Here is a 27989-nt window from a genome sequence, read left to right on the forward strand (position 1 = left end):
TTTGCAACCACGCCACGAGAAATGTTGCTGCCTCTGTGCTCTGGAGACCACCACCTGTAGAAGATTCCAGGCCACGTGTTGACAACGATGGCGAACACGTGGGAGAGACTCTCTGACTTTCTGAAGCTACTGACATCACATTTGTGATCACGTCACACTGTGTTGTTATCCGTTTCTGTTTCCATTAAACACGTTCCTTCGGAGTGGGCAGCGCATTCGTGCACGACAGACAGACAAATAATCCCTGGTGGGCAAGTGTGGAACCTGTTGTTCCTACCTGTATAAAGATAACTTGACTTGAGGTAGCCAGGCAGCCAGCCAGGTAGCCAGCCCCTTTAACTATTGGCCCCTCCCCCTTGCTTAGGCACCTCCCCTTACCCCCCTCCCTTAGGCCCCTCCCTCCCTTAGGCCCCTCCCTGACCCCCCCCATATCCTTAGGCCCCTCCCCTGACCCCCCCCCTCAGGCCCCTCCCCTGACTCCCCCCCCTCCCTCAGGCCCCTCCCCTCTCCGTACCCGGCAGTAGGTCTCCACCAATCAAAGAGCTGTTTGTATTATATATTTATTTATGCACGACAGACAGACAGACAAATAATCCCTGGTGGGCAGTGTGGAACATTGTTCCTACCTGTATAACGACAGTCCCATGTAAGCACTAACGGATTTTTTCGAAGCACCCTGCACACCGGACCGACTCCCCCCGCCTGATTTCAAGTGGCAAGGGGCGATCCACAGCCCCGGCACCGGAACGCACGCGGCATCGAGACGACCCCTCAGCCCACCGAGACCCCACCGGGAAGACCCCTCACCCCACCGAGGACCCCAACGAGACCTCACCAGGACCCCTCACCCCACCGAGACCCCATCGAGACCTCACCAGGACCCCTCACCCCACCGAGACCCCAACGAGACCTCACCAGGACCCCTCACCCCATCGAGACCCCACCAGGAAGACCCCTCACCCCACCGAGACCTCACCAGGAAGACCCCTCACCCCATCGAGACCCCAACGAGACCTCACCAGGACCCCTCACCCCATCGAGACCTCACCAGGACCCCACCAGGAAGACCCCTCACCCCACCGAGACCTCACCAGGACCCCACCAGGAAGACCCCTCACCCCACCGAGACCCCATCGAGACCCCATCGAGACCCCAACGAGACCCCAACGAGACCTCACCGGGACGACCCCTCACCCCATCGAGACCCCAACGAGACCTCACCAGGACCCCTCACCCCATCGAGACCTCACCAGGACCCCACCAGGAAGACCCCTCACCCCACCGAGACCTCACCAGGACCCCACCAGGAAGACCCCTCACCCCACCGAGACCCCATCGAGACCCCATCGAGACCCCAACGAGACCCCAACGAGACCTCACCGGGACGACCCCTCACCCCACCGAGACCCCAACGAGACCTCACCAGGAAGACCCCTCACCCCATCGAGACCTCACCAGGACCCCACCAGGAAGACCCCTCACCCCACCGAGACCCCACCAGGAACCCCTTCAATCCCCCCCCGCGAACCACTCCGCAATGTCCCCCCTCGCCGCCCCCCCCTCCACTACCCCCCCGCTCCGCCCGAGCCTGCGGCACACGGCGCACAGCCGCTCGTCCCAGCCGCGCGCGCTCCGCACCCGGTAGCGACGCCGCCACGCGTGCATGCGCCCGTACGCCGCCCCGTCGGCCGCCAACGCCCGCAGGCGCAGCGCCAGCTCGCGGGGCGACGCGAAGTCGTCCACGTGCAGGAAGGCGGCGGGCGGCAGCGTCGCCCGCTCGTAGTCGGCCCGCGGGGGCCCCAGGGCCACGGGCACGGCGGCCGCCGAGCCCAGGGCGTTGGCCCACAGCTTCTCGGTGACGTAGTGCGGGGAGCGCGCGTTCTCGAAGGCCAGGTAGAAGAGGTAGCGAGAGAGGACCGTGGCCGTGCCCCCCCCCGCCGCCGCCGCGGGGAGTCGGGGCAGGGCCGTGCGGCCGCGGCCGTACACGGACACGCGCAGGTGGAGCGCCAGCTCGCGGTGGTAGGCGTCGCGGCCAGACGCGGCGCCCCCGTGGGACACGGCCCAGGCCACCAGCTCGCTCTTGCTGGGGGGGGGGAGGGGTGGTGGTGGTAGTGGTGGAGGTGGTGTTAATGTTGGTGGAGGTGGTGGTGGGATTGATGTTGGTGGTGGTGGTAGTGGTGGAGATGGTGGTGGTGGTGGCAGTGGTGGTGGGGTTGATGTTGATGTTGGTGGTGGAGGTGGTGGTGGTAGTGGTGGTGGAGGTGGTGGAGGTGGTGGTGGTGGTGGTGTTGATGTTGGTGGTGGTGATGGTGGTGGAGGTGGTTTTGATGTTGGTGGAGGTGGTGGTGATGGTGGTGGTGTTGATGTTGGTGGAGGTGGTGGTGATGGTAGTGGAGGTGGTTTTGATGTTGGTGGAGGTGGTGGTGATGGTGGTGGTGGAGGTGTTGTTGATGTTGATGGTGGTGGTGGTGGTGTTGATGTTGATGGTGGTGGTGGAGGTGGTGGTGGTGGTGATGGTGGTGTAGGTGGTTTTGATGTTGGTGGAGGTGGTGGTGATGGTGGTGGTGGAGGTGTTGTTGATGTTGATGGTGGTGGTGGTGTTGGTGGTGTTGATGTTGATGGTGGTGTTGATGGTGGTGGTGGTGTTGGTGGTGGAGGTGGTGATGGTGGTGGAGGTGGTTTTGATGTTGGTGGAGGTGGTGGTGATGGTGGTGGTGGAGGTGTTGTTGATGTTGATGGTGGTGGTGGTGTTGGTGGTGTTGATGTTGATGGTGGTGTTGGTGGTGGTGGTGGAAGTGGTGGTGGTGGTGTTGATGTTGATGGTGTTGGTGGTGGTGGGGTTGATGGTGTTGGTGCTGGTGGTGTTGGTGGTGGTGGTGGGGTTGATGTTGATAGTGGTGGAGGTGGTGGTGGTGTTGGTGGTGGTGATGGTGGTGGGGTTGATGTTGGTGGTGATGGTGGTGTTGATGTTAATGATGATGGTGTTGGTGGTGGTGTTGGTGTTGGTGGTTGATGGTGTTGGTGGTGTTGGTGCTGGTGTTGGTGGTATTGGTGGTGTTGGTGGTGTTGATGATGATGATGTTGATGATGATGGTGTTGATGTTGGTGGTGTTGGTGGTGTTGGTGGTGTTGATGTTGATGGTGGTGGTGGTGATGATGTTGTTGATGTTGGTGGTGTTGGTGGTGTTGGTGTTGGCGGTGGTGTTGGTGTTGGTGGTGTTGGTGTTGGTGCTGGTGCTGGTGGTGTTGGTGGTGTTGATGATGATGTTGATGATGGTGTTGATGTTGGTGGTGTTGGTGGTGTTGATGTTGATGTTGGTGGTGCGGTCCACCCACCCGGAGCAGGCGTAGGCGCTGAGGTTGGCGGCTCGTGCCGACTTGAGGGCGGAGCCACACGGAGGCTCCTCCCCCCCCTCCTCCCCCCCCTCCCGGGGCTCCAGCCACCCGTACGGGGTGGGGACATCCGAATCCGGCCTGCAAAGTGAGTGGACTAATCTCCATCTGTTCCATCTCACTCCCTTCTACCACGTGTGTGGACTAATCTCCATCTGTTCCATCTCACTCCCTTCTACCACGTGTGTGGACTAATCTCCATCTGTTCCATCTCACTCCCTTCTACGCGCGTGTGGACTAATCTCCATCTGTTCCATCTCACTCCCTTCTACCCGTGTGTGTGGACTAATCTCCATCTGTTCCATCTCACTCCCTTCTACGCGCGTGTGGACTAATCTCCATCTGTTCCATCTCACTCCCTTCTACCCCGTGTGTGTGGACTAATCTCCATCTGTTCCATCTCACTCCCTTCTACGCGCGTGTGGACTAATCTCCATCTGTTCCATCTCACTCCCTTCTACCACGTGTGTGGACTAATCTCCATCTGTTCCATCTCACTCCCTTCTACCACGTGTGTGGACTAATCTCCATCTGTTCCATCTCACTCCCTTCTACCACGTGTGTGGACTAATCTCCATCTGTTCCATCCGTATGGCAGAGCGTGTTCTCTCTCCCCCCACCGCCTCGCACATGTGGACTGTCTCACATGTAAACAGACTTGATTTCTCGTAAAAACTAGAATCTATAGAGAGTGTTTGAACGTCCAGAAAGGGTACGCAACCTGATTCTTATTCCTCACACTATGATGCTGGCAACAACAACAAAACGTTTCCCATGACACTCATCATCAGTCGGCCTACACAACGCCTCCATACCATACAGGATCGCAGAGCTTGGAGAAATGTGTTGGTGGTGTCAAGCTCATCGCCACGCGGCGGTTGCTGCTGATCACGTGCTGCTGCTCCTCCTCTTAGAGCCTCCGAGTGGTCCCCTGTGTGTGTAGCTGTGTCTGTGTGTCTGTGTGTGTGTGTACCTGTGTGTGTGTGTCTGTGTGTGTGTGTGTCTGTGTGTGTGTGTACCTGTGTGTGTGTGTCTGTGTGTGTGTGTCTGTGTGTGTGTACCTGTGTGTGTGTACCTGTGTGTGTGTAGCTGTGTGTCTGTGTGTGTGTGTGTGTACCTGTGTGTGCACCTGTGTGTGTGTGTCTCTGTGTGTGTGTGTACCTGTGTGTGTGTGTAGCTGTGTCTGTGTGTCTCTGTGTGTGTGCACCTGTGTGTGTGTGTCTGTGTGTGTGTGTACCTGTGTGTGTGTGTAGCTGTGTCTGTGTGTCTCTGTGTGTGTGTACCTGTGTGTGTGTGTCTGTGTGTGTGTGTCTGTGTGTGTGTGTACCTGTGTGTGTGTGTAGCTGTGTCTGTGTGTCTGTGTGTGTGTGTACCTGTGTGTGTGTGTAGCTGTGTCTGTGTGTCTCTGTGTGTGTACCTCTGTGTGTGTGTACCTGTGTGTGTGTAGCTGTGTCTGTGTGTCTGTGTGTGTGTGTGTCTGTGTGTGTGTGTACCTGTAGGTGAGTGTAGCTGTGTGTGTGTGTAGCTATGTGTGTGTATGCACCTGTGTGTGTGTGTAGCTGTGTGTAGCTATGTGTGTGTGTGTGTGTCTGTGTGTGCGTGTGTCTGTGTGTGTCTGTGTGTGTGTGTCTGTGTGTGTATGTGTCTGTGTGTGTCTGTGTCTGTGTGTGTGTGCACCTGTGTGTGTGTGTCTGTGTATGTGTGTACCTGTGTGTAGCTATGTGTGTGTGTGTGTCTGTGTGTGTGTGTCTGTGTGTGTGTGTGTCTGTGTGTGTCTGTGTGTGTGTGTCTGTGTGTGTGTGTCTGTGTGTCTGTGTGTGTCTGTGTGTGTGTGTCTGTGTGTGTGTGTGTGTGTGTGTGTCTGTCTGTGTGTGTAGCTGTGTGTGTGTACCTGTGTGTGTGTATGTGTCTGTGTGTGTACCTGTGTGTGTGTGTGTGTGTCTGTGTGTGTCTGTGTGTGTGTGTGTGTCTGTCTGTGTGTGTAGCTGTGTGTGTGTAGCTGTGTGTGTGTGTCTGTGTGTCTGTGTCTGTGTGTGTACCTGTGTGTGTGTGTGTCTGTGTGTGTCTGTGTGTGTGTGTCTGTGTGTGTGTGTGTGTGTCTGTGTGTGTGTGTGTACCTGTAGGTGAGTGTCCAGTTGAAGACCGTGTGGAGACCTCTGGGCAGGTGAGCGTAGGGAGGAGGCTCCATGCAGCCCCACACCCAGATCTGGCCCGGAGGCCGTTTCCTGTCTCCATCACCATCAACATCACCATCAACATCACCATCAACATCACCATCAACAACAACATCACCATCAGCATCACCATCAACATCACCATCAACATCAGTATCACCATCAACATCACCATCAACATCAGTATCACCATCAACATCACCATCAGCATCAACATCACCATCAACATCACCATCAACATCACCATCAGCATCAACATCACCATCAGCATCAACATCACCATCAACATCACCATCAACATCACCATCAACATGAACATCACCATCAACATCATGTGTGTGTGTCTGTGTGTGTGTGTGTCTGTGTGTCTGTCTGTGTGTCTGTGTGTGTGTCTGTGTGTGTAGCTGTGTGTGTAGCTGTGTGTGTGTGTCTGTAGCTGTGTGTGTGTGTCTGTGTGTGTATGTGTGTCTGTGTGTGTGTGTCTGTGTGTGTGTAGCTATCTGTCTGTGTGTGAGAGCGAGAGACGCACCCGAGTGGGAGGTTGGCCAGGTCACGGCGCACGTGTCTGTGCAGGAAGACGACCGCGTCAGCCGAGGGGAGGAGACGCGCGTCCTGGGACAGGAGACAGCGCGGGGACACGCCGAGACACTCGTCACCCCGCAGGGGGCTCGCTCCTGGCAGACGCGGGGAGACACGCGGGGTGAGACACGGGGAGAGACACGGAGAGAGACACGGGGAGAGACACGGACAGAGACACGGGGAGAGACACGGGGTGAGACACGGGGGGAGACACGGGGTGAGACACGGGGGGAGACACGGGGTGAGACACGGGGGGAGACACGGGGGGAGAGACACGTGGAGAGACACGGTGAGACACGGGGGGAGACACGGTGAGACACGGGGTGAGACACACGGGGGGAGACACGGGGTGAGACACGGGGAGACACGTGGGGAGAGACACGGGGGGAGACACGGTGAGACACGGGGTGAGACACACGGGGGGAGACACGGGGTGAGACACGGTGAGACACGGGGTGAGACACGGGGAGACACGGGGGGAGACTGAGAACCAATGGGGTGCAAGGCCGCAGTGACGGTTGAGCTCTATGACGTAGGGGGTGACGCAGAGGCCGCGATGACGCCGTGAGACGTCGTGACGCAGACTGAGAGACACGTGGTGCTGGGCAGCGTCTAGAAGCATCATCCAGCAGCATCCCAATGCCTCGTGCGATGACGACGATGACGACGACGATGACGACGATGACAACAATGACGATGACGACGATGATGACGACGACGAAGGTGACGACGATAACGATGATGACGAAGGTGACGAAGGTGACGACGATGATGATGACAAAGGTGACGATGACGACGATGACGACGATGACGATGACGACGCTACCCCCAGGCAGCCGTTACGACCACCGCTTATTCCGCCTGGCGCTGCGACGTAGCTGCGTTGGCCCCGACTCGCGTTGCTACGTCCAAGTGGCGCCCGCGTCACGACACACATTTGTGTCGCCTCGTTGTGCGTCCAATCGCCGTCGTGCAAACCGCACGTGGCGTTAGGGGCCGTCACAAAAAGTCAGACCCCCCCCCTCAAATATGACGTCACAAAGCTCTGCCCCCCCCCCAAAAAAAAAAACATGCTTCAAATCGCTTTAAACTATTGTCATTGTAGTGCGTGTTTAATGTGGCGCTGCACTCTGATGTTGTAGGAGAAAATATTTATTAAAAAGTCTATTTAATTAAGTAGAACGTGTTGTTTATATTTATTTATTAAAGTTACGCATTTTGATGTGACGTCACATTTCTCAACCCCCCCCCCCCCCCGTCGTCACACATCGTCACAAATGTCTGACACCCCCCCCCCCCAGGTGCGTGACGTCATATATGGACGATCCCGTTAGAGGACAACGCTGAGACTGGAACTGATCTCACCCTTTGTAAATGGCCATCTCCACGCCAACACCGTGAAGTTTCTGCTGCTGTTGTTGTTGTTGCTGTTGTTGTTGCTGCTGTTGTTGTTGTTGCTGTAGTAGCTGCTGCTGCTGCTGCTGCTGACCACGTGTTGGTGGTCACGTGGGCCTTGTGACGTTGCCCGCGGTCGTCCCGCGTGACGTCGGCCATTGTGAACAGCGCCTGCAAGTCGGCAGGGGTGGTGGTGCGGGGGGGAGCCAGGGTTGGTGGGACACGGGGAGATGGGGCGAGCGCGCCTGTCCGCGTGCGAGGGTGTGTGTCTGGCGGTGGGCGAGGGGCTTAAATAGACGCTCCAAGCCTGGGGTGTTTCATTCAGACGCTGTCTTCCCGACAGACCTGTTCTTCACCTGAGGACGGCTGCTTGCGTTGTGGCCGAAACGTCGTGAGAATTGTATTTTATTTTTATTATTTTATTACTTCCCTTCTACGTGACTTTACCGAAAGAACCAACAAGATGAATCCCTGCAGTCACGAAAGCCTTAAATCGAAATTTATAAAATTGTTGTGATTTCACGCTTCAACACACCGGTGGGCTAAAGCAGCGAACTATTTTGTCTTTTGTCAACGTGACACTTTTTTTACTGATTGGCCGTGTCGGGTGGTGGAGGGTTACGACACATTTATAAATAACGCGATCTAAACCCAAAAACGTCGATTATGAATAATATTGTTGGCGACAGCCTCACACGTGTTCGTTAAACAGTCTGTTACAGGCTACACGGGGGATGCTGTGATGCCATCCGCAAGAGTTTGGCCATCGTGCGCCGGCCAGCGTCACGGTTCCACATTTCTTAGATGACAGCTCCTGGCAGGCCAACACACAGAGCCAGCTGCCACGGGGGGTGCCCCTAGGCTAGACCACACAGCAGCAGCAACATTCCCACCACAACTCGCACACTGATGCCCCTCCCCCCACCCCCCCCAGGTCACTTGCAAACGAGACTCCTCAACCCTGGTCCCTCTCTCGAGTCCTGGTGCTGGTGTGGTGGTGGTGTGGTGGTGTGGTGGCGGTGGTAGTGGTGGTGGTGGTGGTGGTGTGGTGGTGGTGCTGGTGGTGGTGTGGTGGTGGTGTGGTGGTGTTGTAGTGGTGGTGGTGGTGTGGTGGAGCTGGTGGTGGTAGTGGTGTGGTGGTGGTGGTGATGGTGGTGGTGCTAGTGGTGTGGTGGTGAGAAGTTTGTGTGACGACGTGGCCTGGTTGTGACTTGCTGCTGGTGGTTCTGCTGCTGGTGGTGGTGGTGGTGAGAAGCTGGTAGTGGTGTAGTGGTGGTAGTGGTGTGGTGGTGGAGCTGGTGATGGTGATAAGAAGTTGGCGTGACGACGTGGCCTGGTTGTGACTTGCTGCTGGTGGAGTGTGGAGTGAAGACGATGCTGAAGAGGATGACGACGACTCCGCAGGAGACCCAGGCCACAGCGCACAGCCACAGCCAGAGCCTGGTGCGGCGCGTCGAGGGCACGGCGCAACCAACTCTACAGAGTGCGCAGAGAAGCAGAGAGAGACGCACACTTGTGTGTGAGTAGGGGGGGTGAGTGGGTGGGTGAGTGACTCTATGGGTGAGTGGTTGGGTGAGTCGGTGAGAAGGTGGGTGAGTGGGTGAGTGACGAGATGGGTGAGTGGTTGGGTGAGTCGGTGAGCAGATGGGTGAGTGGGTGAGTGACTATGGGTGAGTGGTTGGGTGAATCGGTGAGCAGGTGGGTGAGTGGGTCGGTTAGTAGGTGAGTGGGTTCGTGAATGGGTGGGTGGAAAGGTGGGTGGGTGAGTGAATGAGTGAGTGAGTGAGTGAATGAGTGAGTGAATAGGTCAGCGGATGTACACGCGAATCGATGGGTTTACGGGTGGATAGAGTCGGTGAATGAGTGAGTGAATGGGTGAGTGAGTGAGTGAATGAGTGAGTGAATGAGTGAGTGAATGAGTGAGTGAATGAGTGAGTTAATGAGTGAATGAATGGGTGAGTGAGTGAGTGAGTGAATGAGTGAGTGAATGAGTGAGTGAATGAGTGAGTGAATTAGTGAGTGAATGAGTGAGTGAGTGAATGAGTGAGTTAATGAGTGAATGAATGGGTGACTGAGTGAGTGAATGAATGAGTGAGTGAATGTGTGGGCGTGTGAGCGATGTGGATGGGTGAGAGAGTGAATCGGCGAGTGGGTGAATGGGTTGGTGTGTGAGCGCCCGAAACGTCGTGATTTTTTTTTATTTTATACCCACGTGACTTTACCGAAATATTAGTGTGAAAGTGTTGAATGTAAGCGGGTCATTGTTAGTGAGTTGGCGGGTAATGCATTTATAGAAGTAACAAAATAATTATATTATTTTATTTTTTATTATTTTTTTACTTCTCTTCGACGCGACTTTACCGAAAGAACCAAGAAGATGAATCCCTGCAGTCACGAAAGCTTTAAATCGAAATTTTATGTATTTATAGTTAAAAAAACACCCAAGCGATTTGACTGATTGTACTAACCTGAAGGTTTTCATGGCTGGTTGAACACGCAGTCGGGGTGTGTCTGTAAGAGCTCGGCATTGACGAAGGGGAGGGGGGGGTGAAACTTCCGCGATTTCATCAAATCCCCCAAATCTCACGGTCCCAAACCCAAGCCGCTCAAACCCCAAAACCACAAAGCCTCCCACCATGCGCCCAGTCTCTCTCTCTCACCCCCCATCCAGAAATCACACTTTGGTATTGCCCGCGCTGTAATCAACGGAGTCAACGGACATCGCTCCCCGCTATGGGACTGTACCATTAACAAAATACGAGACAGAGGGGGGGTTTACAAATATATTTATTTATTTATATATTTTTTTAATCGAGTAATTTTTTTAGCAATGAATTGCTCGGGGGGGAAATACTGCATTAAGCAAAAAATGATAATCACTCAAAAAATTTAAATAGCCAAAACTAAATAATTTATATCCAGATCGATCAACTTTGTCTCTAATCAAACGTTCTGCTCTGTCTCTCTCAGTGTTAATGATCATCACCATGGTCGACGCGATGATGATGATGATGTCTCTACCCTGTGTGTGTTCTCTACCCCGCGTGTTCCTCTTTATGCCAGTGCCGAATCGAATAGAAGAGTCCAATAAGTTCCCTTGGCACGATGCACTTCCCCCAGCCCGCCCCCCCCTATACTTATCAACGAATGGTTTCGTCCGCGTTCCCGTTATCTTTAGAGGACACATGGCACGACCCCCCCCCCCCACACTTTACTCAGACAATGGTTTGGTCCGAACAGCGACCTGATCCGATGCAGACGCAAGATGCAGACGCAAGAAGCGCTTTCATGTGACTCAGTGAGCCTCAGTCATTGACACTGGGCCCTAATGATCTCAACGGTGCCTTAGCCTGGCTCAGTGAGCCTCAGTCATTGACACTGGGCCCTAATGATCTCAACGGTGCCTTAGCCTGGCTCAGTGAGCCTCAGTCATTGACACTGGGCCCTAATGATCTCAACGGTGCCTTAGCCTGGCTCAGTGAGCCTCAGTCATTGACACTGGTCCCTAATGATCTCAACGGTGCCTTAGCCTGGCTCAGTGAGCCTCAGTCATTAACACTGGACCCTAAGGATCTTAAGGGTGCCTTAGCCTGGCTCAGTGAGCCTCAGTCATTGACACTGGTCCCTAAGGATCTTAAGGGTGCCTTAGCCTGGCTCAGTGAGCCTCAGTCATTGACACTGGGCCCTAATGATCTCAACGGTGCCTTAGCCTGGCTCAGTGAGCCTCAGTCATTAACACTGGACCCTAAGGATCTTAAGGGTGCCTTAGCCTGGCTCAGTGAGCCTCAGTCATTGACACTGGGCCCTAATGATCTCAACGGTGCCTTAGCCTGGCTCAGTGAGCCTCAGTCATTAACACAGGGCCCTAATGATCTCAACGGTGCCTTAGCCTGGCTCAGTGAGCCTCAATCATTGACACTGGGCACCAGGAATTTCCAGGGTATCTGAGAGCGCCTCCACGAGCCTCTGGAATTGACACCCTTTGAGTCTGTCCCGACGAGTTTCTAGGCGTGACGCTGGACCCTTTGAAGCGTGACTCTCATTACAGAGTCGAGCATCAACGAGTGCTACGACATCTTTGTCTTTGCCCTCTGCTGCCCACAACGGAGCACGCCCCCACCCCCCAAAGCAGACGAACCACTGCTGGATGAAGCTAAGACCTGTAGCATTCGTTGTTATAAAGGGGCTCTTTGGGGCTCTTTGTTCATTCAGACGCTGTCTTTCCGACAGACCTGTTCTTCACCTGAGAACGGCTGCTTGCGTAGTGCCCGAAACGTCGTGAGAATTGTATTTTATTATGTTTCATTATTTTATTATTTCCCTTCTACGTGACTTTACCCAAAGAACCAAGAAGAGTAAGAAACAAATACGAAGACACCAGTCCAGATAGTCGTTGCAGTTGTTAATTTCATTTGTATTATTTAGTTGTTTCCCTTCGACGTGACTTTACCGAAAGAACCAAGAATGAAAATAGTAATATCATTGTTGTTGTCATCATCATCATCAACAGCACACAGATGTCTGTCCCAGGTCTGTCGCAATACAGACCTGGGACATACAAAGACCACCCCCTCCCCCATGTAGCCTCAACAGACTGTTGGGGCAAGTGCCGTTAGCAAGCAGCACCTATGAAGGCCGGCACGGCACACGAGGGGGTGGGTGGCCAACACCACGCCCGGCCGCCTTTGTCTCCCTAGTGGCGACGTTTACACACCGCACCAGGTACTCATTGGAGGCTGAGTAGACCTAGGGGAGAGGCCCAGTGGGGAATTGAACCCGGGTCGCCGGGTTTGTAGCACCGCGCCCCAACCCACGACACCACCGCTCCCACATACACAGAGACACGGACAATGATGTGAATATTATTATTTATTGTGACACTTGTTTAGCCCTGGAAAGCCTCACCCGGAAGTCTTGAGACTCTTATTTTTCCAGGAGGTTCCTGCCAGGTTCTCTATGCAGTAGGGGCAGCGATGTCCCTGCCGCTGCTACCGTGTGATCCCGGCTGAGTTATATTATATTTTCAGCACTGGGACGTTTTAGACCAATACCAGTGATATTGTATGTAGGTGGAGGGTTTGTTGCCAATGTATTAGTGCACCGATGTCCTTGTGTCGAGCAGTTATATCTACGGGAACTTTTTGCCAGCATCAAAAATGATGAAAAATCAAGAAAGGTTTGGACCCTTTCTGGCAATAAAACAGGAAGTGTTAACATGCCCAATCACCAAGATAGGTTCCGTTTTGCAATAACATACAAACTACACGTATGAAGGCCGGCACGGTACACCAGGGGGTGGGTGGCCAGCACCACGCCCGGCCGCCTTTGTCTCCCCAGTGGTGATTTTTAGACACCGCACCAGGTACTCATTTTAGGCCAAGCCGACAGAGAGGAGGGCCAGAACCGGATCAGAGTATCGTCACTGGTGGTGGTGGTGGTCGTGAGCGGGAATCGAACTTGGTTCGCCAGGATTACACAGCGCACCGCTAACCGCTGCACCGCCGCTCCCCAAACCAACCCCAGACCAGAGGTCGCAAACGGGTTTTGATTCCTTACCCGTACCCGGCCGCACCAGGGTCACACCAGGGTCGCAAATGGGTACCCGTACCCGTCCGGGTACGGGTACCCGTTCCCTACCCGTACCCTACCCGAAATGAGTGACAAACGGTTACTCATCAGTGACTCACGGCCTACCCGTACCCAGCCGCACCAGGGTAGCCGGGTATCGGGTAGGGTACGGGTTTCGGGTACCCGGTTGCAACCTCTGGTCATGAGCGGGAATCGAACTTGGTTCACCAGGATTACACAGCGCAGAGCTAAGCGCTGCACCGCCGCTCCCCAATCCAACCCCAGACACACGCACCCACGCAGAATGGTCCCATCATCATCACCATCATCACCATCATCACCATCCACCTCCTCCATCTCCTCATGATCATCTTCATCATCCACCTCCTCTACCTCCTCCACCTCATCATCATCATCATCGTCGTCGTCTTCAGCGCCGGCGTTTGGAGGAAACCTGGGCTCCCCGCGCGGCCGGCACGCTGGCGCGCTTGCGTCCGCGCTGCTCTACGTCTCCGCCCCCGTCGATGTCCGAGCTGTCCGCCTCGTCCCCCTGTCCCCGCAACGACACCAAGGGGGACAATGTCCGGAGATGGAGACACACACACACGGTCCACCACCAAACAAGCGCCAATCAAAAGTGTTATCGAGTCTTGTTGTATTGGCGGTATCACACCGGCGCAGCATCATAACAACAGTGTAGTGGTGAGTGTAGTGGTGAGTGTAGTGGTGAGTGTAGTGGTGAGTGTTCTAGTGGTGAATGTACTAGTGGTGAGTGTACTAGTGGTGAGTGTAGTAGTGGTGATTATACTAGTGGTGAGTGTACTAGTGGTGAGTGTACTAGTGGTGAGTGTAGTATTGAGTGTAGTAGTGGTGAGTGTTCTAGTGGTGAGTGTTCTAGTGGTGAGTGTAGTAGTGGTGAGTGTAGTGTTGAGTGTAGTAGTGGTGAGTGTCCTAGTGTGAGTGTAGTAGTGTTGAGTGTACTAGTGGTGAGTGTACTAGTGGTTAGTGTAGTAGTGGTGAGTGTAGTAGTGTTGAGTGTACTAGTGGTGAGTGTAGTAGTGTTGAGTGTACTAGTGGTGAGTGTACTAGTGGTGAGTGTACTAGTGGTGAGTGTACTAGTGGTGAGTGTACTAGTGGTGAGTGTACTAGTGGTGAGTGTAGTGGTGAGTGTACTAGTGGTGAGTATACTAGTGGTGAGTGTACTAGTGGTGAGTGTACTAGTGGTGAGTGTAGTAGTGGTGAGTGTACTAGTGGTGAGTGTAGTGGTGAGTGTACTAGTGGTGAGTGTAGTGGTGAGTGTACTAGTGGTGAGTGTACTAGTGGTGAGTGTACTAGTGGTGAGTGTAGTGGTGAGTGTACTAGTGGTGAGTGTACTAGTGGTGAGTGTACTAGTGGTGAGTGTATAGTGTAGTGTATAGGATGAACGTTGAGGTTTATGAGTGCCACGGGGTGACCAATACGCTGTGACTTGCTCAGTAACAGTGGGTGCCGTGCGTGTTAAGCACAACGCGCTCCTGAAACAAAAGTGCAAACGCCACGTCCAAGCGACACCACGTGGTGTGAACGGTGCGGTTTGAGTGGGCGGCTCTCACGCGGCTGGTGCTGAGGCGGTGAGCGTCAACGTCCAGTCTCTGCCTGAGCACCCCGGTGAGGATGAGCTCAGCGCTCACCACGTCAACGCCGCGGCAATCGCGCAGACGCACAGAGTCCTCGGGGCACGACACCACCAGCACTCCGGCCTGGTGCGGGGTTCGTGCACGCACGCGCGGGTTACACACACACCACACACACAGGTACACACACACACGCGGACACACACACACGGATACACACACACACGGATACACACACACACGCGGACACACACACACGGATACACACACACACGCGGACACACACACACGGATACACACACACACGGATACACACACACACGGATACACACACACACGGATACACACACACACGGATACACACACACACGCGGACACACACACACACGGATACACACACACACGCGGACACACACACACGGATACACACACACACGCGGACACACACACACGGATACACACACACACGGATACACACACACACGGATACACACACACACGGATACACACACACACGAATACACACACACACACGGATACACACACACACGGATACACACACACACACGGATACACACACACACGGATACAAACACACACACGGATACACACACACACGGATACACACACACACGCGGACACACACACACGGATACACACACACACGGATACACACACACACGGATACACACACACACACGGATACACACACACACACGGATACACACACACACACGGATACACACACACACGGATACACACACACACGGATACACACACACACACGGATACACACACACACGGATACACACACACACGGATACACACACACACACGGATACACACACACGCACGGATACACACACACACGGATACACACACACACGGATACACACACACACACGGATACACACACACACGGATACACACACACACGGATACACACACGGACACACACACACACACGGATACACACACTCACGGATACACACACACACGGATACACACACACACGGATACACACACGGACACACACACACACGCGGATACACACACTCACGGATACACACACACGGACACACACACACACGGATACACACACGGACACACACACACATGCGGATACACACACTCACGGATACACACACACGGATACACACACACACGGATACACACACGGACACACACACACACGCGGACACACACACACGGATACACACACACACGGATACACACACACACGGATACACACACACACGGATACACACACGGACACACACACACGGATACACACACTCACGGATACACACACACACGGATACACACACACACGGATACACACACACACGGATACACACACACGCGCGGGCACACACACGCACATGCACACAGGTACACACACGCACACAGGTACACACACACACACACACAGGTACACACACACAGGTACACACACACACAGGTACACACACACACAGGTACACACACACACAGGTACACACACACACAGGTACACACACACACAGGTACACACACACACACAGGTACACACACACACAGGTACACACACACACACAGGTACACACACACACAGGTACACACACACACACAGGTACACACACACACAGGTACACACACACACAGGTACACGCACACACACGCACACCGTACCTGTGCAGTGCGAGGCACTTTGGGGAGCCAGGTGGCCCCGCCGCACTCCACGATGTCGCGCATGTGGACCGGCTCGGGCTTCACTCCGGCGGTCACGTGCACGCGGCAGCCCTGCAGGCACAAGCCGGGCAGGCCAGTACACACAGGGAGCCTCTACACCACTGTTAGTGTAGAGTGGTGAGTTCACTACAAGCCGGGCAGGCCAGTACACACAGGGAGTCTCTACACCACTGTTAGTGTAGAGTGGTGAGTGTACTACAAGCTGGGCAGGCCAGTACACACAGGGAGTCTCTACACCACTGTTAGTGTAGAGTGGTGAGTGTACTACAAGCCGGGCAGGCCAGTACACACAGGGAGTCTCTACACCACTGTTAGTGTAGAGTGGTGAGTTCACTACAAGCTGGGCAGGCCAGTACACACAGGGAGTCTCTACACCACTGTTAGTGTAGAGTGGTGAGTTCACTACAAGCCGGGCAGGCCAGTACACACAGGGAGTCTCTACACCACTGTTAGTGTAGAGTGGTGAGTGCACTACAAGCTGGGCAGGCCAGTACACACAGGGAGTCTCTACACCACTGTTAGTGTAGAGTGGTGAGTGTACTACAAGCCGGGCAGGCCAGTACATACATGTATGCGTGTGTGTGTGTACGTGCGTGTGTGTACGTGTGTGTGTGTAAGTGCGTGTGTGTGCATGTGTGTACGTGCGTGTGTGTACGTGTGTGTGTGTGCGCGTGTGTGTGTGTGCGTGTGTGTGCGTGTGTGTACGTGTGTGTGTGTACGTGTGTGCGTGTGTGTGTGTACGTGTGTGTGTGTACGTGTGCGTGTGTGTGTGTACGTGTGCGTGTGTGCATGTACGTGTGTGTACGTGTGTGTGTGTACGTGTGTGTGTGCGTGCGTGCGTCACCCACGTGGAACAGCGGCCTCTCTCTCGCCGCAAGGAGCGACTCTCTGAGCCGGAAGTGGAACTTGGCCTCTTGCTCCTCGTCGCTCACGATGAACGCGTCGGTGTCCACCACGCGGCCACTCTGCTCACACTGACAAAGACAAAGGTCCCCTGTGTAGCCTTGAACATAACTTTTGGGGCAAGAGCTGTTAGCGAGTTGGAGCGCCTTTGAAGACCGGCACGGAACGTGAGGAAGAGATCATACAAACTCCACTCACTCTGTAGAACAGGGGGAGATCACACAAACTCCACTCACTCTGAAGAACAGGGGGAGATCACACAAACTCCACTCACTCACTCTGTAGAACAGGGGGAGATCACACAAACTCCACTCACTCTGTAGAACAGGGGGAGATCACACAAACTCCACTCACTCACTCTGTAGAACAGGGGGAGATCACACAAACTCCACTCACTCTGAAGAACAGGGGGAGATCATACAAACTCGACTCACTCTGTAGAACAGGGGGATAATCACACAAACTCCACTCACTCTGTAGAACAGGGGGAGATGATACAAACTCCACTCACTCACTCTGTAGAACAGGGGGAGATCACACAAACTCCACTCACTCTGTAGAACAGGGGGAGATCATACAAACTCCACTCACTCACTCTGTAGAACAGGGGGAGATCACACAAACTCCACTCACTCACTCTGTAGAACAGGGGGAGATCACACAAACTCCACTCACTCACTCTGTAGAACAGGGGGAGATCACACAAACTCCGCTCACTCACTCTGTAGAACAGGGGGAGATCATACAAACTCCACTCACTCACTCTGTAGAACAGGGGGAGATCATACAAACTCCACTCACTCTGTAGAACAGGGGGAGATCATACAAACTCCACTCACTCTGTAGAACAGAGGGAGATCATACAAACTCCACTCACTCACTAGAACAGGGGGAGATCACACAAACTCGACTCACTCACTCTGTAGAACAGGGGGAGATCATACAAACTCCACTCACTCACTCTGTAGAACAGGGGGAGATCACACAAACTCCACTCACTCTCAGTCTGTAGAACAGGGGGAGATCATACAAACTCCACTCACTCACTCTGTAGAACAGGGGGAGATCATACAAACTCCACTCACTCACTCTGTAGAACAGGGGGAGATCACACAAACTCCACTCACTCACTCTGTAGAACAGGGGGAGATCACACAAACTCCACTCACTCTCAGTCTGTAGAACAGGGGGAGATCATACAAACTCCACTCACTCACTCTGTAGAACAGGGGGAGATCACACAAACTCCACTCACTCACTCTGTAGAACAGGGGGAGATCATACAAACTCCACTCACTCACTCTGTAGAACAGGGGGAGATCATACAAACTCCACTCACTCACTCTGTAGAACATGGGGAGATCATACAAACTCCACTCACTCACTCTGTAGAACAGGGGGAGATCACACAAACTCCACTCACTCTCAGTCTGTAGAACAGGGGGAGATCATACAAACTCCACTCACTCACTCTGTAGAACAGGGGGAGATCATACAAACTCCACTCACTCACTCTGTAGAACAGGGGGAGATCACACAAACTCCACTCACTCACTCTGTAGAACAGGGGGAGATCACACAAACTCCACTCACTCACTCTGTAGAACAGGGGGAGATCACACAAACTCCGCTCACTCACTCTGTAGAACAGGGGGAGATCATACAAACTCCACTCACTCACTCTGTAGAACAGGGGGAGATCATACAAACTCCACTCACTCTGTAGAACAGGGGGAGATCATACAAACTCCACTCACTCTGTAGAACAGAGGGAGATCATACAAACTCCACTCACTCACTAGAACAGGGGGAGATCACACAAACTCGACTCACTCACTCTGTAGAACAGGGGGAGATCATACAAACTCCACTCACTCACTCTGTAGAACAGGGGGAGATCACACAAACTCCACTCACTCTCAGTCTGTAGAACAGGGGGAGATCATACAAACTCCACTCACTCACTCTGTAGAACAGGGGGAGATCATACAAACTCCACTCACTCACTCTGTAGAACAGGGGGAGATCACACAAACTCCACTCACTCACTCTGTAGAACAGGGGGAGATCACACAAACTCCACTCACTCTCAGTCTGTAGAACAGGGGGAGATCATACAAACTCCACTCACTCACTCTGTAGAACAGGGGGAGATCACACAAACTCCACTCACTCACTCTGTAGAACAGGGGGAGATCATACAAACTCCACTCACTCACTCTGTAGAACAGGGGGAGATCATACAAACTCCACTCACTCACTCTGTAGAACATGGGGAGATCATACAAACTCCACTCACTCACTCTGTAGAACAGGGGGAGATCACACAAACTCCACTCACTCTCAGTCTGTAGAACAGGGGGAGATCATACAAACTCCACTCACTCACTCTGTAGAACAGGGGGAGATCATACAAACTCCACTCACTCACTCTGTAGAACAGGGGGAGATCACACAAACTCCACTCACTCACTCTGTAGAACAGGGGGAGATCACACAAACTCCACAGAAAGACGCCCCAGTAAGGTACTGAACCCAAGGCCCGAGCATCACCGACGCGCTACAACCACCACCCTGCCCGCCCGCACAACCCCCGGCACCTGCTGGATCCAGGCGGGCGTGACGACGGGCACGCCCCTGGCGACGGCGCACAGCATCTTGACGGTGCGGCACACGCGGTCGGTGACCAGGTGGGAGCAGTGGCGCGCGCTGGCGCTCACGGCCCAGCCCAGCGCCCGCACGCGCTGCTCCAGCGCCTCCAGCTCCGCCACTCCCGTGAACGCCACCTGCCGCCGGTACGCACGGAGTGGCAGGTTACACACGCGTGCGAGCACGTGCACACGCGTGCGAGCACGTGCACACGCGTGCGAGCACGTGCACACGCGTGCGAGCACGTGCACACGCGTGCGAGCACCTTGCACACGCGTGCGAGCACGTGCACACGCGTGCGAGCACGTGCACACGCGTGCGAGCACGTGCACACGCGTGCGAGCACGTGCACACGCGTGCGAGCACGTGCACACGCGTGCGAGCACGTGCACACGCGTGCGAGCACGTGCACACGCGTGCGAGCACGTGCACACGCGTGCGAGCACGTGCACACGCGTGCGAGCACGTGCACACGCGTGCGAGCACGTGCACACGCGTGTACAAACGGAGAATTACGTACACAGAGATACCACAACGGCAGGTGACGGTGACACAGAGGTCGCAACCGGGTACCCCATACCCGTACCCTACGCGATACCCGTACCCTACCCGGCCGGGTACGGGTAGCCGTTTGCGACCCTGGTGCGGCCGGGTACGGGTACCGGTAGGCCGTGAGTCACTGGTGAGTAACCGTTTGTCACTCATTTCGGGTAGAGTACGGGTACGGGTAGGGAACAGGTACCCGTACCCGCCTGGGTACGGGTACCCATTTGCGACCCTGGTGCGGCCGGGTGCGGGTAAGGAATCAAAACCCGTTTGCGACCTCTGCTGTGACATCACCACGGTGCCTGTGCCAGACTAGGTGCACTCGGAGACCACGCGAAGTGTCGAAGGTTCGCTGCTGGCAGGAGATCACGGTACAGACCCCCAGGTGCCGTAGGTTGACTGACTGAGATGACTGGCCGACGCACCACCTGTGCCCCCTACTGTGCAAGCTTGCTGCGTTTTATCCGTCTGTGCTACGCTGTTGTTGGGGTGCGACACACACACAGAGATAGATAAGTAGAGATACACAGAGATAGAGACAGTTGTACGCACCCGTGAACGCCACCTGCAGCAGATACTCACACGCTCACACACACACTCACTCACACACACACACTCACACGCTCACACGCACGCTCACACGCTCACTCACACGCTCACTCACACGCTCACACACACGCTCACACACACGCTCACACGCTCACACACACACTCACTCACACGCTCACACACTCACTCACTCACTCACACACACACACTCACTCACACGCTCACTCACTCACACGCTCACACACACGCTCACACACACACTCACTCACACGCTCACTCACTCACACGCTCACACACACACTCACTCACACGCTCACGCACTCACACGCTGACACACTCACTCACACGCTCACACACTCACTCACACACACACACACTCACTCACACGCTCACTCACTCACACGCTCACACACACACTCACTCACACGCTCACTCACTCACATGCTCACACACACTCACTCACACGCTCACTCACTCACACGCTCACACACACACACTCACACGCTCACACACACACACGCTCACACACACACTCACTCACACGCTCACTCACACGCACACACACGCTCACACACGCTCACTCACACGCACACACACACGCAGCAAGTGAATTGAACTGTGCACACCCAGCAAGCCAGTGCAGCAAGCGAGCCTCACCTCCGATGAGCACAGTTGGCTATGTTGCAGTGCGAAAATAACTTTGACACACATTCGTACATGCCACGCTCGCACAGGGAGAATCTCACCTTGGGAACGTCTCCCCTGGGATTGCGGGCAGACCGCGGCGTTCCTCGCCCTCCTGAAATTCCCGGCGTTGTCGGCGTTCCCGAGTTTCCCGATGCCCCTCTGCTCCCCTGCGGCGTTCCTGTCCTCTGAGGAATTTCCGGCGTTCCCGAATTTCTCGATGCCGCTCCTCGCCCCTGCGGCGTTCCTGGCCTCTGAGGAATTTCCGGCGTTCCTGAGTTTCCCGATGCCGCTCCTCGCCCCTGCGGCGTTCCTTCCGGCGTTCCCGAGTTTCCCAGTGGCCCTCCGCTCCCCTGCGGCGTTCCCGGAGCGTCGGCGGCTTGGGACGTTCCTGACGTTGCCGACGTTCCCGGTTTCCTGGAATTCCGACGGGATTTCTGCGGCGCTGTCGGCTGCTCCGTGGCCCCACGTCTCTTCCGGGTGGACAGCGTGAGGGGGGGCTGTGTGGGGTGGGGGGGGAGAAAGGGTGGGGAGGGGGGGGGCTTAGGTGGGATTTTGTTGACTGTACTAATTTATGATAATTGGTTTTTTACCCTTCTATCTGGCAACAAAACTGACACCTTTTTACAAGGAGTCATGTTTGCATAGACCACAATACCTGCAGGCATAATGCAAACAAAAGAACATAACTCTGATAATGTGCACTGTCCTTGAAGTTGAAGTTGATTGGTCCACACCCGAGACAGCTTTCCTTAGAGCCTAGTCTCACATGGGTTGGACCAGATGGCGCCAAAAGGCGCATTCCCATAGTGTACTAATTTAATAAATCAACCGGGGACTAAGTACTGTTGTGTAACGTCAGTACTGATTCCACTTACTATCGTCGCACCTCCCGCACCATTGCCACCGTCTCCATCATCACTGGCAGCAGTAGCAGCGGCGGCAGCATCACTGCTACCCTCTTCCTGCCCCGCGGCATTGTGGGAGGCAGCCAAGGGGGGCGGCACCTCCTGCGGGGCCACCTGCTGTTGCTGTGGGCGACCTCGCCGCCTCCGCCGGGTTTCCTCCTGTGGTGCGGTTCCCCCGCCCCCACCGCTCTCCGCTTCTAGTGACAGGGAGATCATGAAAACAGATCTTAGACTTGATTCATAAGTGATCGTTTGGGGTGATGTTTGAGAACCCTCCACCGCCTAAGTGGCTGAGGGGGTGAGTAGGTGAGTGAGTGAGTGGGTGAGTGAGTGGGTGGGTGAGTGTCTGGCTGAGTGGGTGGGTGATTGAGTGGGTGAGTGGATGCATGAGTGGGGGGGTGGGTGAGTGGGTGGGGGGGTGAGTGGGTGGGTGAGTGATTGAGTGGGTGGGTGAGTGGGTGGGTGTGTGGGTGAGTAGGTGAGTGATTGAGTGGGTAGGTCAGTGAGTGAGCTGAAACAATCATAATCGCCACGTCTTTAAACGCCTGCCCACCGCGTGACGGTTTAATCTGATTGGCTGTCATTAGTCGGTGGTGGAGGGCGTCCCGACAAAACAATCTGGCGAGACGGTCACTATGCGGCCCAACCCTGAAATAAATCGACTACGAACCGTAACATTAGCTGAGCATACCCACTACGTGCTAATCTCTTGTCTCACCAACTATCAACTACATCACGAACGCCGCCGTGGTGATGCTCCTGGAAACAACAACGATGACGACGACGACGATGGGACTCACTTGTTTCTACTCCCTTTGTCTCGTCCGCACCTCCACCACCGCTATCCACCGCCTCCTCCACCACTGCCTCCACCACCTCCTCCTCCACCACCGCCTCCTCCACCTCCTCTTCCGCCACCACGGCCCGTGCTCGTCCCCTGCTCCGCGTGCCACCCCCCGCCCCCCGGTGTCGCCGCTGCTGCCCTTCCTCCACCTCGGCTGACCCTCGATGACCGCTGCCGACCCCCCGACCTCTGGGATCATCTGGCCAGATGACGAGGTGGACCTCTCCTCCCCGCGCCAGTGCGCCGTTTGTCTCGTCATCGCCGCCGTCACCGCCGTCGTCATCGCCGCCGCCGGCCCGCCTCCTCCTCCTCTGTGGCGTCGCGGCGCCCTTTGCCCGGCCTGGAGCCCTTCCCTGGGCCACCTTGCCGGTCCGTGGAGTGGCCGCCGCCCCGTCGCTTCCCGTCCCGGGGGCGACACTTTCCGTGCGCACGGCATCGCCGACGCCGCTTCCCGCTGCTGTGACATCACTTCCTGCCGCGACGACGGCGCCTTCCGCCCGGCCATCGCCCGCTTTCGAGGGCGCGCCGCGTCCTGTCCGGGCGACGTTGGTTCCCGCGTCGACGCCGCTGCTTCCCGTGTCGACGCCGCTGCTTCCCGCGTCGACGGCGTCACTGCCGGCGTCACTGCCGGCGTCACCTCCTCCTGTCGCGGCGGCGCTGCTCCGCGGATTTCTACCACGCCGCACGTTGCCTCGGGCCTTGGCGACGTCACTTCCTGTCCTGTCGTTGCGTGAGGTTATGGTGACATCACTTCCTGTCCTGTCGTGTGTGGTTCTGGTGACGTCACTTCCTGTCTTGTCGTCGCGTTTGGCTCTGGCGACATCACTTCCTGTCCTGTCGTCACGTGGGGTTCTAGCGACATCACTTCCTGTCTTGTCGTCATGTGGGGCTGTGGCGACATCACTTCCCGCCCCTCCGCTTGGTTTGACTGCCACTGCCGCCGATGTTGCCGTCGCTGCTTTCTGCTTGGCTCGGGTTTTCCGATCCATGCTGCTGGATATGGGGACATCCTGTAAAACAAAGAGCATAAATCCTGCTATCTGCCATACTCTTATCCGCTAATTTCACAATTGCACAATCCCCTTATCCGCTATTCTATTTACTGCCCTATCCTCATCCGCCATTCAACTTATTTCTATACAATCCTTTATAATACACAGGAGGTCGTGGGTTAGATCCCGACCCTGACGCCTGCTGCCGTATATGTGGAGTTAGCGTCTCTCTCTCTCCCCGTGGCCGCTCACTCACCTCCACCACCCGTCCAACCTGCTCTGTGGCGTCATCCTCTGAACTGGCGACCTTTGACCTCCCGGCTGCTGTCCTCCTTTGGCCAATCCTACGAGTGCTGGGCGAGGGGTGACCTGGGGATGGCAAAGACAAAGACGACCAGTGTGGCCTACACAGGTTGCTGGGGCAAGTGCTGTTAGCGAGCACCTACGAATTTGGGTCGCCGGGTTTTTAGCGTGGCACACCAACCACTGCACCACCGCTCCCCCCACCCCCAGTACACACAGATACAAAGATCCCCAGTACAGCCTTAACAGACTGTAGGGCCAAGTGCTGTTAGCGAGTAGCAGCAGCAGCACCTGTGAAGGCCGGCACTGTGGCACACGAGGAGGCGTTTACACATCGCCCCAGGTACTCATTGGAGGCTGAGTCGACCTAGGGGAGGTCCAGGACCGATTCAGATAATCGTCACTGGTGTTTGCCGTAAGCGGGAATCGAATCCGGGTCACCAGGTTCGTAGCGCAGCGTAGCGCTAACCACCACAGAGGCACACACACAGACTTACAGATAATCCGCGGACGATACGTACACCCACCTGAATTAACGTCCCTTTGGTTCGATGTTTCAGCCAGAGGTTCAACGGTCCCAGCAGCTTTCACATGAGCACCTTCCTCCTCCTCCCCATGATCTCGACTTTTCGTCAAACCCTCCGGAAGCTCGGCACCCGTCACCTTGGCAAGTCGCTTCACCACCACCGTCAAACTCCGCTGGCGTCTCGACCTCGGCGGCTCTGGTTGTGTGCCCGGTTCTGGCGGCGGTGCGGCCGTGCCGCCCCTCTTGGCGGTCGCGGGCTTCCTGCCGCCTCGTCCCGCGCTCGGAGTCCTGACGGAACGCCGTGGGGCATTTCTCCCCGCGGGCGTCGAAGGCTCGGCCGACGATCCACCGCCGTCACCGTCACCGCCGCCGAGTCTCGCTTCCTCGCCGTCTCCCGAGCGCCCGCACTCTCCCGGCGGAGCGCAGTCTCCATCCTCCGCCGAACGCTTCTTCCCGAGTTTCTTAGAACTTTCCGGACATTCCGTGCGGCGCGCTCGCGTTTCTTCTCCATCCTCCGACGGCGGATCTCCGCCATGTCTCGCCTCACCCGGCGACTCTCTCTCTCCCGGCGACGCCTTTCCGACCTTCTTCAGAGTTTCCGGGCGATCAAGTTCGGCGGCTGGCGCGGCCTCCTCAACCCCCGCCGTCAGCTCGTCGCGCCCCTCGCCCTCGACCGGAGCCACCCAAGTCTCCGACCCGAACAAGTCGCCTTGAGCCTTCGCCGAGGGCCTTCCTAGTTTCCTCGGAGCTTCCGGGCGTCTGGCGCCAGGGTGCCGCGTCTCCGCCCCGACCGCCGTCGACGGGACGTCGGAGTTCCCCTTCGCCTCTCCGGAGGCCGCCGCCGTTTGCAAGTCATTCCGCTTCCTTGCCGACTTCCTTCCGGGTTTCTTCGAAGTTCCCGGGGGTTCGACCTCGGTGGGCCGCCGTGTCTCTCCCTCGACGACCGCCGCTGCCGCCGCTTCACGCGCTCCGCTCGTCGCGGAGCCCCCCGCCGTTTCGCGCTCTCCCGGGACGCCTTTCTTGCCCGACGACTTCCCTCCAAGGCGTCCTCCTCGCTTCGAAGACGACGGGATCCCCGGTGGCAATGATCCGGCCGTATTATTCTCCGCTGCTGGCGGTACCTCTTCTCCGTTGCCCGCGGGAGTCGGTGGCACGGCGGTTTGCGGCGGCGGCGGGGAGGCACCCTGCCTCTCGGTCGACTTCTCTCCGGCGTCGCCGGTTTCCGTCGACGCGCTTCGCGGGCCGAGCGAAGCGGCGTCCGTCTGCGTGGACGCCCCCTCGCGCCCGCGATCTTCCCCGCCAGTCGACGGGCACCCGGCCGCGGTGCTCGGCAGAGAATCTTCGCTCTCAGTCGCAGTCTTTTCACCGTCTCCATCAACCTTCGGATCTTCCGCCGGCCTTTCAGTTGTCAGGGAAAGCGTCTTAGCCGTGGTTTCCCCCGACACTCCTCCTCCTGCCTCGGCTTCTCCTCCCCCCTCTGAACTTTCCTCGGGGGGGTCCGTCGACTGCCCGCCGGTGTCGGAGCGGAGCGGCTCGTCACCTCCTGTCGGTTCACCTTCACGCGACTCTGCCGGAAACTCGGCGTCCAAATCGATCGTCTCGTCGTCGTCAGAGCTCGCGGTCTGAACACCCTCGGGATTTCCCGTGGTCGAGGCCGAGTTCCCGCCTTCCGCGTTCATCAAACCACCATCGGCACCCGTCTCCTCCTCTCCGCGGTCTCTCTTCTCCACCAGCGCCGCCGCCACGCCGTCTCCGCCATCTCCACCGTCTCTCGCCGGGCCACCAGAATCTCCACCGAGCGATTCGCCACCTTCGGCCTCCTCCGTCGACGGCGTGCCGACGTCTCCCGCTTCCTTGGAAGCGCGCGGGAGTTCGCCCTGCGGACCGAGCGTCTCATCTGCGGCCTCCACCGCCGCCTCTCCGCCCACCTCCTTCTGGGCGCCGTCTTTCCCGGCGCCACCCCCCACGCCTCGGCCGCCCCTCGCCCCCGAAGGCGACACCTCCACCGAGACTTTCGCCGTCGACCTCCGGCTTTTGGACAGGCGCCCTCTGCTCGCTCGGCATGCCGACGCCGACCCCACCTCCCAACCGCCGCTGGTGCCCGGTGAAATCTCGCGGTCGTTACCGACGCCGAATAACCGCTCCACAGGCTGCGTGGGCTCGCAGTCATCAAAGTGGCAGGCGCCGGTGGCAGGAGACACGGCAGCCGTTTCTTGCCGTTTGTTGCCGACGTACTGCTCCATCGGCTGCGTCTCGTCGAGGGACGATGATGATGATGACGGTGATGTTTCTGGTGCCATTGGCAGTGCCGATGACGTTGATGGTGGTGATGCTGATGATGGCGGTGGATGGGATGGGGAGCCTGGATGGGTTTTGTGGGTGGGAACGTTGGTAGGCAGTGTAAGGGTGGTGGATATCGTTCCACAGTGGGTGTATGTGTGCGTGTGTGAATGTGTACGTTGGGGTGTGTGTGTGTGTGTGTTTACGCGTGTGTGTGTTAGTATGTTGGGGTGTGTGTGTGTGTGGAGGCACAGATAGGGTATTAGTTGCAGAAATTTAAGTTTGAGAGTAATTACTTTATACTCCGACACGGACAGTACGAGTTTATAAGAGACACCCAGACCCAGGGCTC

At 56.1% G+C, this 27989-nt stretch overlaps 2 protein-coding genes across 2 annotated transcripts in view; both read right to left on the reverse strand.

Annotated features, from left to right (window-relative positions):
• Window positions 1-1509: 1509 nt before the first annotated feature.
• On the reverse strand, window positions 1510-10023 carry FUT7 (fucosyltransferase 7). Its single transcript, XM_078882966.1, has 7 exons — window positions 10010-10023; window positions 8886-9017; window positions 7512-7630; window positions 6097-6241; window positions 5511-5618; window positions 3337-3474; window positions 1510-2083 (listed from the first exon to the last, which is right to left on the reverse strand). The coding sequence occupies exons 1-7, from the start codon at window positions 10021-10023 to the stop codon at window positions 1510-1512; spliced, it is 1230 nt and encodes a 409-aa protein (XP_078739092.1).
• Window positions 10024-12104: 2081 nt separating this feature from the next.
• The window catches only part of LOC144952520 (uncharacterized), a 32168-nt gene continuing 16283 nt past the window's right edge, over window positions 12105-27989 (reverse strand). Inside the window, exons 10-19 of the mRNA XM_078882967.1 lie at window positions 25359-27719; window positions 24785-24897; window positions 23493-24546; window positions 22663-22889; window positions 21847-22284; window positions 19957-20142; window positions 17302-17427; window positions 16394-16504; window positions 14702-14848; window positions 12105-13659 (exon numbers count right to left, since the gene is read on the reverse strand). Coding sequence (XP_078739093.1) covers window positions 13540-13659; window positions 14702-14848; window positions 16394-16504; window positions 17302-17427; window positions 19957-20142; window positions 21847-22284; window positions 22663-22889; window positions 23493-24546; window positions 24785-24897; window positions 25359-27719 — 4883 coding nt within the window. The 3' untranslated portion in view covers window positions 12105-13539. The remainder of the gene's footprint in view (window positions 13660-14701; window positions 14849-16393; window positions 16505-17301; window positions 17428-19956; window positions 20143-21846; window positions 22285-22662; window positions 22890-23492; window positions 24547-24784; window positions 24898-25358; window positions 27720-27989) is intronic.

This window comes from Lampetra fluviatilis, chromosome 68 (assembly GCF_964198595.1).
Source record: "Lampetra fluviatilis chromosome 68, kcLamFluv1.1, whole genome shotgun sequence".
NCBI lineage: Eukaryota > Metazoa > Chordata > Hyperoartia > Petromyzontiformes > Petromyzontidae > Lampetra > Lampetra fluviatilis.